The sequence below is a fragment of the Eulemur rufifrons genome, chromosome 1, assembly GCF_041146395.1.
Source record: "Eulemur rufifrons isolate Redbay chromosome 1, OSU_ERuf_1, whole genome shotgun sequence".
In the NCBI taxonomy this organism is placed as follows: Eukaryota; Metazoa; Chordata; class Mammalia; order Primates; family Lemuridae; genus Eulemur; species Eulemur rufifrons.
In genome coordinates, this window is record NC_090983.1 from 35,678,422 (window position 1) to 35,693,506 (window position 15,085).

The 15,085-nt window shown below is 35.8% G+C and overlaps 1 protein-coding gene across 1 annotated transcript in view; it reads left to right on the forward strand.

Moving 5' to 3' along the window:
- DNAH7 (dynein axonemal heavy chain 7) overlaps window positions 1-15,085 on the forward strand; it is a 238,249-nt gene that overhangs the window by 21,885 nt on the left and 201,279 nt on the right. The window contains exons 8-11 of the mRNA XM_069469091.1: window positions 1,129-1,254; window positions 9,736-9,855; window positions 13,000-13,183; window positions 13,832-14,011. Coding sequence (XP_069325192.1) covers window positions 1,129-1,254; window positions 9,736-9,855; window positions 13,000-13,183; window positions 13,832-14,011 — 610 coding nt within the window. The remainder of the gene's footprint in view (window positions 1-1,128; window positions 1,255-9,735; window positions 9,856-12,999; window positions 13,184-13,831; window positions 14,012-15,085) is intronic.

The following is a 15,085-nucleotide window of genomic DNA, read 5'->3' on the forward strand; positions in this document are numbered from 1 at the left end:
AAGAGGAGGGGTTGGTCTTGCTTTCTCAGTAGTGGCAGAGGCAGAAGAAAATCCATGTATAAGTGGACGGGCATAGTTCAAACTGTGTTATTCAAAGGTCAACTGTAAATGTGTCTTCAAATGAGAACATTAGTGAGTGTTTGTAATTTGTAAATGACCTTTACATATTAATGGAGGGTAAAGTTCAAGGGGATTTCTATAGGCAGGCTGGACTATATCCTTAAAATGTTTTAACAATAAAGAAAAAAATTTAAGAATAAGTAAAGAGAAAATTTAAATATTGTGTGTCTGAAATTAATAGAGAATCTTTGAAAATGTATAGGAAAGATAGCTGGGTGCTGTTTATGTTTGATCTGTTTCTGTACATTACTGTAGACTCACTTGGATAAAGTAACCCAGGTGTGGTGGCATGCGCCCATAGTTCCAGATACTCAGGAGACTGAGGCAGGAAGCGCATTTGACCCCAGGAGTGTGAGGCTGCAGTGCACAGTGAGCCACTGCACTCCGCATGGCCAGACATGTCTAAAAGAAAATTAGTTACCTTATGTGTTAAAGATTCAAATCTAATTTCATAATCATTATTTATTATAATGAAATGATACTAAACCATAAAGAGTATGATCTTTTTTTTTTTTTTTTTTTGAGACAGAGTCTCATTCTGTTGCCCAGGCTAGAGTGAGTGCCGTGGCGTCAGCCTAGCTCACAGCAACCTCAAACTCCTGAGCTCAAGCGATCCTCCTGTCTCAGCCTCCCGAGTAGCTGGGACTACAGGCATGCACCACCATGCCCGGCTAATTTTTTCTATATATATTTTTAGCTGTCCATATAATTTCTTTCTATTTTTAGTAGAGATGGGGTCTCGCTCTTGCTCAGGCTGGTCTCGAACTGCTGAGCTCAAACAATCCGCCCACCTCGGCCTCCCAGAGTGCTAGGATTACAGGCGCGAGCCACCGCGCCCGGCCAAGAGTATGATCTTTATATATTTTAACACATTGCATATTTTGTTACCATGCATACTCATATTTTTATTAAAATTAAATCACTATTACTTAAAAAGTACATTTACTATAGAAATACTTTCTTTTAATTTTTAAAGAAGATAACTAAATATTTTCTCTTTTTTTTCAGGATGGAAATTCTGCCAAAACCTTGGAGGAAATCTTTTTTAGCTGCAAGTAGTTATATGAGGGATCACTTGAATGCAATGAACCCCACAATGCTGGCTGTGCTAGATTTGTGGCACAGTAATTTTAAGTGAGTATTTCTGACTTTACTGAGGTTTTTAAAAGAGAGTTGAAAGTTATTTTATCAAACCTTAATTATTCTTTTACCATTTTAACTGCAAAGTAAAACATTAATTATAATTTTAATGTATGCATTCAAACATGGCTTTAAATAAACAATGTAGAAGTATATAGAGCAAATGGTGAATGTTGCCTTTTATCTCTAACCCAATTCACACTCTCTTCCCCACCCAATTGCCACACATGCGTTAAGGGTAGTCATAGTTAAGGGCTGGTTGAATTATCATACCTTGTTTTAGATCACACAGAACACGAGCTGCTCCAATCTTCTAAATGGTTGAGAAACCTAGAAAATATTGCTCAAGTAAATGGATGAGGTCACGTTTCTGGATGCCTCTTGGGGGATCTTGGCCGAGCCTCATAGGGCATTATTTTGGCAGGGACAGTGCAGCCATGTGTAGGAAGCACATGGCAGAGCTGGACATGAAGGCTGGAGCAAAGAGCTTGGCCCTTGGGCCTAGGAGGGTTAGCCTCGCACGCCACATAGGAGCTTCAGCTTCATGTCCCTCCCTTGCATGCCCCATTGCTAGGCCCTCAAAGGCATCCTAGCAATATACTCATGTGAACATAGCTTTTCATAAAATTTGCAAAAGTAATACAGATTTATATTATTTTTCTTAAAGAGAGTTTCTCTTTAGATCTCTCAAAAGCTGGATCTGTCTGTGCCCTTATGATAAATGAGATGCTCCCTTGTCTCCAAAGCTGAGGTATGAAAGGTGGTCTGGTGAGCCTTTGCTCACCCAGCCGACTACAGCCTGGCTTACATGCGACCTGCTCTCCAGGGTCCCTTGGTTTTTCTTGCATGTGTTGTTCTGACTATATGAGGGAAAAATAAATGAGCACATTGTCCTGCCTCCCGCAGACCAGCAAAGGCAAAGCTACTGCCTTTACAAGTGCGCTAAGCGCTGTGGGCGGTACAGAAGCACAGCTGTTGTCTCTGCCCTCAGAAACCCCCTGGACAGGGGGCGCTTACTCACCAACTTCTCTGAATTCCGTCAACATTGGATTCCACAGCCCACCCAGCACCTACCCTAATCCTACTCCTGGGACTGCTCCAGGAAGCAAAATCATCCCAAATTGCCCTACCTCTGTCACCATCTGATTATAGGCTCTCTGTTTGTCCTTTGGGCCTCAATTTTCCCACATATAAAATGATTAGTGAGTTTTGGTGTCTAAGGCCTTTTTCTTCCCTTACTCCATCTCTTTTTCTCTTTCTTCCTTTATTTAACAGATTTTAATTTAATTTCTTTATGCCAATGTGTATATAATTTTACACAGATACCTAAATGTGATTATACACACTTAAAATGCAGTCTGTTTTTGCCTTTACTTTGCTTGACTTCCACCCGCCTTTCTTTTCCTTATACTTACCCTTCTTTCCATTAACCCAGCTAAATGACACACAATAACAATCTAGTGGGTTTCTTTCCACATTTTTCTTTATGCTTATATAGCCACATACATATGTATGTACACACACGTGTACATATGTGACATAAATATATACACACATATACTAGTTTTTGGTCTTTGTTGTATAAAAATGACTGTATTTTACTTTTCTCAAGAATATTTTGCAAAAATCCCTATGACTGAACTAGTGTAGCTATAATTTATACTTTTTAATAGGTGTACAATTTTTCATGGTGTGGCTGAATCATCATGTTTTTCAGCTATACCTCCATTAAGGACATTCATTTTGCTTTCAGTTTCTGCTACTATGAATAATGTGTAAGGAAATGACCTTATACATATGTCCTTATTTACTGGTACTTTTGTTTCCCTGGGGTAGATTCCCAAAAGTGAGATTACTGGATCAAAGCATATTTGTGTTTTCATTTTAGTAGATGTTGCTAGATTTTTTTCCAGAAATGTTTGATACATCACATTTCTACCAACAATAAATGAGAACTTCTTTCTCCAAAACTCTAGCTATGTATATTAGAGCATTTGTCCAGTTAATATAAAGTATTATGTCATTGTTAGTTCCATTTGCATTTGCTAGACTACTAGGGAATTTGAGCATCTTTTTATATGTTGGTTGGTTAGTTGGATTTTTTTAGATAGTGAATTCTCTACTTGTATCTTTTGTCCATTTTTGTTTGGTTCTTTGCCTTTTCTGATCAACTTGATAATCTCTTAGTATAGTAGAAGTTTCAGTTCTATGTTTGTTAACTGAAACAAACAAATCAATTAACTGCTAAAACTTGGGTTTATAATTTGTCCATTGACTGAGTTTATAGTCTCCTTTGATATATTGCCAAATATGTCTCTCTTTTCTAACTTCTGAATTCCTAGTCATGGTTAAGAAGGTCTCCCTATTCAGTGACTTGTATGTGAGATATCCCTGCTTACCTTGTAAAAATTTTATATTGTGTTTATTTTTATAGCTTTTTGACTACCTGGAGATCATTTTTACATCTGAGGTGTAAGATGAGATTCATTTTGGTTTTCTTCCAGATAGCCAATTGTGCCAGCATTATGTAATATGTGAAACAATCTACCCTTTTTCTGTTAATTGAATTTATCACCTTTGTCATAGATTAAACTCTTTAATCTACAGAATTTATGATAATCTACAGAATATCCTTCTGGATTCTCTATTTTATTCCGCTAATCTTTGAATCTCTTCCAGTACAAATACTGTATAACTTGATTAAGGCGATTTTATAGTATGTTCTTACATTTGGCAAGAGAAATCTCCATTCTTTTTTTATACTCTTCTTGGATATTTTTTAAAATTTACTTTTACTTATTAAATTTAAAGCTATTTTATACAATTCAAAAGAAAGGTGGAAAGACGGACAGAAAGAAAAAAATTGTTAGTATTCTGACTGGAATATACTACCTTTTCATATTAATTTTGGAAATTATACATGTGTAATTAAATTAAATATGTTTGCGGATGTCTTAAGAATGTATTTCAACATTCAATCTTATGTATGTATTTCAATAAGAGTTTATATTTTTGTTCATATAGATTTTCTGTTTACAGAATTTCTTCTCATTTCCTTTATGTCAGGATTTCTTTATAAATTCTGAGTGATTCCCTTTTGCAGGAAAGCTTGGGCAGGGAGTTTCATTTAAGAACCTTTCCAGGAAGTTCTGCCTTCTCCACATGGATTAATTATTCTGATTTATTGCTCCTTTCCCTCTTCATTCCTGGTTGTACACTATGGAAGGCTCTGGAGTTCCAGGGTCAACTTACTTGGCTAAATGAACCAAGGCCTATAGAATATAATCAGATTATATTTTATTTCTAAAGCATACTCAGACCTTGCTTCATAGTTCAGGGGCCTCTGGTGACTTCACAGAATGGGCTAGGAACCTTAAAATTGGCTTTGGCTTTCAGACTACATACAGTAAGGAAGTGCATTTTTCCAACTTTCCATTGTACAGTATGGGTTATTTGTCTTCTTAATTTGGATTTTAATGAACAGAAGGAGGTCATCTCTTTGTCCCATGTTTTTCTTATTTCTTTTCTTTTGGATATTGGGGTTCAAATATCTCTTTATGACAAGGACCATGATCTAATTTTGCATGCAATCATGAAGTCATATTTCTCTTTCACAAAGGATATGTGCATACATTAGTGCATTTCATTTTCAAAACAATGCCATAAGTTGTTTTCTTTTTTTTTTTTTTTTTTTTTTGAGACAGAGTCTCACTCTGTTGCCCAGGCTAGAGTGAGTGCCGTGGCGTCAGCCTAGCTCACAGCAACCTCAAACTCCTGAGCTCAAGCGATCCTCCTGTCTCAGCCTCCCGAGTAGCTGGGACTACAGGCATGCACCACCATGCCCGGCTAATTTTTTCTATATATATTTTTAGCTGTCCATATAATTTCTTTCTATTTTTAGTAGAGGTGGGGTCTCGCTCTTACTCAGGCTGGTCTCGAACTCCTGAGCTCAAACGATCCACCCACCTCGGCCTCCCAGAGTGCTAGGATTACAGGCGTGAGCCACCACGCCCGGACTGTTTTCTTTTATATCCATTCCCAGATGGAACTCCTGGAACACACTGAGGTAGATACTGAGGGATGGGACTCCATGGCCTAGTATTACCTATAAATGGTCTGGTAGGCAATGTCAGGAAGCAAGAGACAAAAAAATGAAAGGCGAAAGGGGAAGGAAAAATAACAAAGCTGAGATTAAAAAAAAAAAAGTGAATAGTGGATATATTTAAAATTAGCCTCCATAGTTATGGTGGTGGAGGTGTTAGTAGCAGCAATGGAAGCTAACTTCAAGGCATCCGTGATAAAGACAAATGGGAAAGAAGCTTTGCAGTCTATGGGTGGAGAGAACCCCCCACCAACTCCTATGTTGTTGTCTTTGAAGGCATAGGCTGCTTTTACTCTCTAGGTGAGTGTTAAGAGTGGGATGGACATTCACACGTGCTGCCCTTCTGAGTAGTAGCCAGAGATGAAACACAGGGCATCGTTACTCTGGGTAATAGTCATTTGCCCCACATCTCAGCAGACCTTGAAAATACAGGAGATCTTTATGTATGGCAATGGATTGGGGGATGTTAATACAAAACATGATCTGAATAACTCTAAAATGCATGGGTGTGGAAACCTGACAAGATACTCCCTAGGTGGGAATGTGTAAATTCTTGTCATTTGGTATTTACACTTACAGAACCCACTTAATGGTAGAGATAGCATTTGTAATGCACTCACTACCTACACACCACACACATATTTTTGCTGGAAAAATAATGCATACATGAAGATCACAACAAAATGTAGTAATTATAATATGATATAAATTATAGTAGTTGAATGTAAAAGGCAGATGTCTAAGAAAGTTAAGCTCATTTTAAAAGATAAAATGGATTTTTAAAATTCATGATTTGACCAAGGTGAGCCCAGAAAAATAATGCTAGATCAGAACATTATGGATTCATTTACTGTATAACACTCAGGAAACAAATTAAATCACTCCTAAACATATTAAAAAGATATTTAAACTAAGTCATAATATGAGAAATGCAAAGAGATTGCAATACAAACATTAGGAATCATTTCCCCCTCCAAATTTGGTAAAATTCCAAAAGTTTGATATCACACTTTGTTGGTGAAGTTTGGAGAAATGGGTTCCCTTTTGAGGGGAATCCAGACATACCTGTCAAAATTACAAATTACACTTGAATCCAGCAATCTTACTTTTGGGAAAGTAGCCTATAGACGCACTTGAAAATGTTAGAAATGATAGAGGTATTAAGTTCTTTATAGTGGCATTTTTTAATAAGAGTAAAAGACTGGAAATAACCAAGCATCCATTGATAGTGTGCTGGTTGAATAAGTTATAGTACATTCCCACAATGAAATATTATTCAGCTATAAAGTATGAGTGAGAAAAATCTCAATGTGCTAATATGGACAAGTCTCCAGGATGTATTATTAAGTGAAAAAAGGAAGTGCACTGCCTATAGTGTCCTACTTTGAAAGTTACAAAAAATGAGAGCTGGCAAAAGCAAAACATATTTCTAGAAAAGGGAAAAATTCATGAGACAAGCAAGGAATGTAGATGCTTAGAATAGAATTTGTGGGGGCAACTTGGTTCTGGTAAGAAGTGAGACAATTGGTTTTGAGAACCAGGGAATAAAGTCAGAAACTGACTTGATGCTGAGTCCAGAATATTGGCCCAGGAATATTGAAATTCCTCCTGCCTGAAACCGGTGATGGAGCCAAGAGTCAAGGTGGGTTTCACCCTGTGATGAGTATCACATAGCAGGTGTGAGGGCAGGAGGGATGTGTGACAAACAGATGAATCTTCAGGTATTTACTTCTGATTGGATGTGGCAGATAAGGAATAGGAAGAGTTCAGAGAAGATCCTGAGGTTCACAGCCTGGGTGGTTTGGACCTATCTAGTTCTACTAATTGAAAATTGAAAAGAAATAATTTTGGTGATCAGAAGACTCATCATCATAAAACTTTATTTTTTTTTTTTTGGAGACAGAGTCTTGCTCTCTTGCCCTGGCTAAAGTGCTGTGACGTCAGCCTAGCTCACAGCAACCTCCAACTCCTGGGCTTAAGCAATCCTTCTGCCTCAGCTTCCCGAGTAGCTGGGACTACAGGCATGTGCCACCAGGCCCGACTAATTTTTTCTGTATATATTTTTAGTTGTCCAGATAATTTCTTTCTATTTTTAGTAGAGACAGGGTCTCACTCTTTCTTAGGCTGGTCTCGAACGCCTGAACTCAAACAATCCACCCGCCTCGACCTCCCAAGTGCTAGGCTTACAGGTGTGAGCCACCGTGCCCAGCCATCATAAAACTTTTAAAGGGACTTAAGATAAATATTTTCCCTTCACTAACCATGTTCAAGCTAATGCATAAGGAGTAATATTCCTTTTCCTGACCCTTTCTATTGTTTTAAACTGATGGTTTAAACTATTGTTCCAATGCTAGATGATTGTAGGGAACATCCTAAGAAAGTAGGAACAGTGTCTGGTAGTATTTTTCCCCCCTTTTTAACAATTCAGCCTATTGACCAAATGGGCAATGTTGTTAGCAGAGATTTCATGGGAAAGCTGTACTGTTAAACCTGTCAATCTCAAAACATCAAAGATGGTGGCCTGTGTCTAGAATTTTATCTCAAATCAAACACTAAGGAACTAAGGACAATTGGTCTGGTGGCTCAGTGGCAAAGGGAATTCTAGAGCTCCTGCCCTGGCAACTATTTCTTATTCAGTGCTGCTTCACACCACATGCATCTGTATTTTATTTAAAACATTTTATTTTATTTAGAAGTATTTTATTTAAAACATTACCCTGCTCATTGTCCAGAATAACGCATTGTGAAAGGTTCTGTAGCAATGGTTGTATCTACTTTATGCCTAATGTATTACTGATGTCATGTACATTACATGCATTACAACTTAAAAGATGAATTTTAGCTTGTGAAAGAATATAAAGAAATGGATTTGGCCAGAAATGGTGGCTCATTCCTGTAATCCCAGCACTTTGGGAGGCTGGGGTGGGAGGATTGCTTGAGGCCAGGAGTTCAAGACCAGCCCGGGCAACATACTGAGACCCTTTCTCTATGAAAAACAAAAAATCAGCTGGACATGGGGGTGCGTGCCTGTAATCCTAACTACTTGGAAGGCTAAGATAGTAGGATCGCTTGAGCCCAGGAGTTTGAGGTTACAGTGAGCTATGATTGCACCACTGCACTCCAGCCTGGATGACAAAGCAAGAACCTGTCTCTAAAATAAAACAATAAAATAAAATAAGAAATAGATTTGAAATGTGTTTTGTTTACTAACCAGTATTTTATATTGGTCTTTAAGTAAAAATTAAATGTGATTTTTTAATAATACAATGACTAATGCTAATGTTGTTGTTTCATTTTTTAGTTAATCTGCCAGACAAAATTCTTAGATGAGTAAACCATGTATATAACAGAGACCCAGAGCACTGTAGTCAAAAGAGGGATTGTACTGAAAGCTGATGATTTGAGTAGGGCCCTGTATTCTTTAAAAAGATCAGACAGGTTCAAAAGACTTTGATATACTGGGTCTTAATTAGGTGTAAGACCTCTCCACCCCATGGCTCCCTGATATTTGGGGCTGCTTTCTTTTCAGAGAGGGTACAATTTTTGTTTTCAGAGCAGTGGATCCTGTCAGCATAGAGCCCCTACCTCTTTTCTTGTTCAAATTGTTACAGTTTGAAAGCACAAACCAGTCGAAAATATCCATCAAGTTCCAGTTATTGCAACCTTCTTCTACTTCACAGTGAAGTTTCATATCATATTGTGTTCCTATTGAATTTAATTATATAAATTATTTTTTAAATTAGAATATCTTTTGTTCTTGAATATTTAGTTTTTTTGTGAAAATTTATGGGGTACATGAGAAATTTTGTTACATGTATATAAATAATACATAGTGATCAAGTCAGGGTATTCAGGGTGTCCATCACCTAAGTACAATACATTTTTGTTAATTATAGTCATCTTATTCTGCTATCAAACATTGAGTTTATTCCTTTTATTTTATTGTATGTTTATAACCTTTAACCCACTTCTCTTCCCCCTTCTCCCCCCAACTTACCCTTCCCATTTTCTGTTATCTATTTTTTCACTCTCTACCTAATGTGTTCAAATTTTTTAACTTTTCACATAGATATTTCTCAAAAGAAGACCTACAAATGGCCAACAGGTATGTGAAAAAATACTCAACATCACTAATCATCAGAGAAATGCAAATCAGAACAACAGTGAGATATCATCTTACCCCAGTCTGAATGGCTATTAAGAAAAAAGACAAAAAATAACAAGTGTTCATTAGAATATTTAGTTTTATGGAACACAACTTTTAATGATAAAACTTAGCAATATGATATGTTTGAGAAGGGACCAATTAGTAAAAATATTAAATACCAAAAAAACCTCATTCTTAAATCACTGTTCAATTTTATCTTTTGCAGAAAATTACGTTTAATTGATATTGAAGAATTTCACAATCGCCAAGATGCATTAGAGCTGTCAACTTTTCAGACCATCGTCATGAAACACATGGAATCTGCCAAAGAGACTCTACTTAAAGTGTAAAGTTTTGAAGTTTCATGTAGGAAAACATAAGTTTAAAAATGTGATGATGGGGTACTGCATTTTAACTGCTTGTAGAAAATCCCATTTTAATAAGATTTTAATCATTTATATATGAGAGTTAAACATAATGTGTTGAATTGCCTTGGTCTATAATGTTTACAAAGCATAGATTGTGCACAAACTAAAGTGATCGTGATGAATGGTTACTTTTTTCTAAATGTCTAGTTTCTGCCTCTGCTTTGAGAGGGATGTTGGATACCATGCAGGAATAATCATCAACTAATCATTCACCAGATATATATTTGACATCTACTATTAATATATGCAAGGTGCTGTGCCTCCTATCATTTGTGTTTGGATGGGGCATGCAGAAGAGTTTAAAGAATGATTAGGCGGAGAAAGTATATTGTTTAAATGAATTTGCAATCTCATTGGAAGTTAGACTTAACAAATGACAATTAAACATCTCCTTGGATTGGCCCTTCAGAATAGAATAGCCACATATGATAATTCATGACGTAGGTGCCAGAAGTATACTCTGAAACAATATAAGAAAATTGTCTCTATCACAAGTCATTAAGTTATAATAAATAGGACATTAAAATTTGATCAAATTTAAGATAACAGAGGGCATTAAGCTTCTGGCTTAAAAGTTACTTGGAAATGTATCTTGATTATTTAATATTAAATATTTCCTTTATCTTTTTTTTCTCCAATATGTTAGAACTAAATTATTTATCTGATATTACTTGAAAAAACTTTAACCTTTTATTTCATATTAGTATTTTGTTAACATAAAAATAGAGTAGAGGTGAAGAATGAAACCCTGTAATTAATTACAAGGAAGAAAATGACATCTTAAGGACAGAGTACAACTAAATTATCATGATCTACAACTTCTGGGTTACACCCTAGGAATACATTAGCACTGTAAATTTTTTAATAAAATGCATGTCAAGTACAAAGTAGAGTACAAGCTTTTATTGAATAGTTTTTGCTAAGAAATATAGATTGATTAGCTGTATCTCTTCTTGATGCTTCCTGATTGATTCTAAGAAAGGAACTCTCTGACCATACTTTAGTTAGTCAGAATGTGTTTATGATGACTAAAAGGCAGAACATCAGCTCATAGTGGAGAAACAATTAGCAAATGATTAATTATGACATCTAACCCAAACCCAAATGTCTTTTCTTAGACCTCATCTTCCACTTCTACTCAGCGGTTAGCGTGGTTTATCACTCAGGCTTCTGGAAACCTGTTTTTCTGTGCCCTGTGCTTCTCTATTTCTTTGATATCCCTTTTTCTGGTTCTACTTTTTCTTACTATCCCCTGAGAGTGGGGCTCCTCAGACCTTTGTTTTCTCTCTTTATATTCTCTTGACAATTTCATGATTTCATCTGTCTTAAGATTTTATTTTCTGAGCCCTAGGCCCTGCATACCAAATTTTTAAATCGATATATAATAGTTGTAAATAATTATGGGGTATGTGTATTTATGGGATATTTTGATGCGTGCATATACAATGTATAGTGATCAAATCAAGGTAATTGGAATAGCAATCACCTTAAACATTTTATCATTTCTTTGTATTGGGAACATTCCAAATATTTTCTTGTAGCTATTTTGAAATATACTATAAATTCTAGTTGGCCTTACTGTGCTATCAAACACTAGAACATTAACCAATCTCTCTTCATCCCCCCGACTCCCACTCCTCCCAGCATCTGGTAACCACCATTCTACTGATTACCTCTATGATATCATTTTTTTTTTTTTAGCTTCCTCATATGAATGACAACATGCAATATTTGTTTTTCTATCCCTAGCTTATTTCACTCAATATGTTGTCCTCCAGTTCCATCCATGTTGTTGCAAATCACATTCATTTTTATGGCTGAATAATATTCCATTATGTATGCCATATTTTCTTTTTCCATTCACCCAATGATAGGCACTTAGTTTGATTCCATATCTTGGCTATTGTGAAATTACCATCTTCATTATGAAACCCTTCTCCATTACTTAAATGCAAAATTGTATTTGTATCCTTTTGTGTGTGTGTGTGTGTGTGTGTGTGTGTGTGTGTTTATTTCAGCGTATTATGGGGGTACAAATGTTTTGTCCCACCCAAGTCAGAGCTTCAAGTGTGTCCATCCCCCAGTGTGCACTGCTCTCATTAGGTGTGAATATACCCATCTCCTCTTTTCCCTTCCCTATCTCTATCCTTTAACTTCAGTTTTTTCCTGCTATGACATATTGCTTAATAATTATGAGAGAAATGATGATGCCATTTTTTAATATCTTGTATGGCACTATTCTTAGTATGTGGTAGACACTCAACACATACTTTGTTGAAGGGTTGACTAAGTATATTTAAAACTTAGATTTTCTCTCTTGGAACATTCAAGCAACTCCTGAAATGATATTGACTATTTTAAAAATCCATTATCTCTTATAAAAGAAGATATCAATATTGTTTATTTCTGTAGTGTTGGATAGTAGTTTTGTAAGTTGAAAATTTCACTTATCATGATGTACTTATATATAAAATTTCACTATTATTATTTTGTTACAAGGATATGTACTTATTTGAAACTTTGTTTTAGACCAGACACTCTTTCAGGATACCACATTAAGGGAAATGGGAAAATAAAATATAAGATTTTATTGATTTGTATCATGTTTTCAAGTCATTGTGAAACAGAACAGCATGAAATACCAAATGGGTTGAACATGGTACAAGCTGTCCCTTGGTTTAATCAGTTATTTGTGTTTTAACACAAATGAATACATTCCCTGGAGAACATTTAGGAGAGTGGAAAGGAGTATCTCATAATATCCAATAAAGTTAGTTCTCATATTTCTTCAAAAAGTGCAGGAATCATAGTTCCAAGAGTTAGATTTACATCTTTCTCACAGCATCACCTTGCTGAGTCATTTCCTATTGGCTAAGATTAAAAATGTCTTTTCCCAGAAGTGAAATATTCTAGCACTTACATTTCAGAGAGTGGATAATGTCATTTTGCAATATACCTCTCTATGAAGACCTTTGGATGTCCAGAAATTACTGTTAATGCTTAATGTAAATGGAGTAATTCACTGAAAGTATTGACTTTTAAAAGTCTTTTGTTCTTTCAAGGTGGTTTCCAGAAGTGCAGAATATTTATTACCAAGGTAATAAAAAAAAGCAATTGCCAACTGGTGACAGCAGTGCCAAATTGGAATCTTTTTTCAACTGTGCTGCTGCACTTATGACTTTACAGCTGCAGAACCTTGCTTTAGTCTCCATGCAGGATTTCACAGACTTAATTGCACAACCCCCAGTAAGTATAGTTCTGTTACACCAATGTGCATTTACTAATTTATTTTCAATTCTTTCAGAGAGGAAAATGATAAAATGTCTTTATTAATGAGAGAGCAGAAAGTACATCTTTAGACCTATTACACTTATGTGTTAAAAATATTAGGGTCAACCTGCATATTTAGAATATATGATTATCACATTAGGTGAGGATTAGTGAAAATAAGTGAAAATTCACATACTTGGAAAGTTTGGGTCATGATGGCTGGGGAAAGTTACTGTGAGTAGGCTTTTCTGTCTCTGGAAGGAGGTCTTATTACAATGTGAGCAGTGCCTTTGAAATGGAATCTCTCTGTGGGCTCTTTCTTGCATGATTCTAGAACCCTGCTGCTATACACCCCTTGTTTTTCTGGGACCTTGGCCCTGTAGTTGACCTCTAGGCCCAATGGATACTGGATACCAGCAAGTCTACCTTGGAATCACTCTTGCTCTTTTTAGTAGAGCTCCTCCATGGCTTAGCTGTCTCAGGGCGTTAGACAATGCATGGGTTCCCATGTATTCTATTATAATTGGGACTGGTGCACTCCTTAGTCTATCACAATTCATATCTATGTCTATATATGAAATTATATATATTTTTATGTATGTAAAATTTTTTATTTTTTTGCAGGATTCTGTTAGAGCTTTTGAACATCCAGGTTTCATCATGAGACTGATTCTTGATAATGACACCATTAAGTTTGAACCTGACTTTAATGACTACATAGATATCTTTCTAAATGTTTATGATGTCATGATTAAAGCTGTTAGTTTTGTGCCAAGAGTTGAGACAAAATTGTATTCCAAGTGGGTAAGTAAGGATAATCTGATTGCTTGAATTTGCGTAATGATATTCATTTCAAGTAACTTCTGAAAGGTATAGACAGGTATCCTCTGCTTCACAGGATATAAATGACCGAGTAACATTGGCTTACAAGAAAATTTTCCAAAAAAAAATACCATTTCCCATTACCTTCTCTTAAAATATAGGTATCTACTTTCCTAGTCTAGTCTTCAATTTGCATTAGCTGAAAACTTTCTGAGGGGAAGGAATTGAAGTTGTGATCGGATTTGAAGCAGTCCATGAATGTTTACTGTAGCTTTCATAACATTTTCTGTGGCACTCATACCATGATGTAGACCTCCATTATACTCTTCCAGCTCTGTAAAACTGTCCTCTAATTCATTACTCTCCTCATACACCTTTTTCCATAAATAGTAAGCTCCTGCCTTTGTGCTTTCAACTCACAGATCCTATCTATGGCATTTCAACAGTAGTTATTGCAGTCTGGTATATGAAATGAGCATGTCTGAAAATTCCGTAACTTAATAAGTCAAGTTTGCAAGTCAATCAGTAGCTTTATTATTCTTTTTCTATTTTTGAAATAGTTTACAAATATTTCATATGTACACAAAAGAGTATAGGAGATTAGTGTATAAATAGTAACAAAGTTAACACCTGTGTAGCTACAGCCCATAGTTTTTAATGTGTAATTTATGGGATACAAACATAATTTTATTACATGTATAGATTGCTTAGTGGTCAAGTCAGGGCTTTAGGGTATCCATCACCCAGATAATGTACATTGTACTCATTAAGTAGTTTCTCATTATCCACTCCCCTCCCATTCCATCACCCTTCCAAGTCTCAGTTGTCTATAAATCCACTTTCTACATCCACGTGTACACATTTTTAGCACCCACTTATAAGTGAGAACATGCAATATTTGTCTTTCTGTGTCTGCCTTATTTCACTGAAGATAATGGCTTCCAGTTTTATCCATGTTGCTGCAAAAGATGTGATTTTATTCTTTTTATGGCTGAATAGTATTCCATTGTGTATATACACCACATATTCTGTGTCCATTCATCTGTTGATGGACAC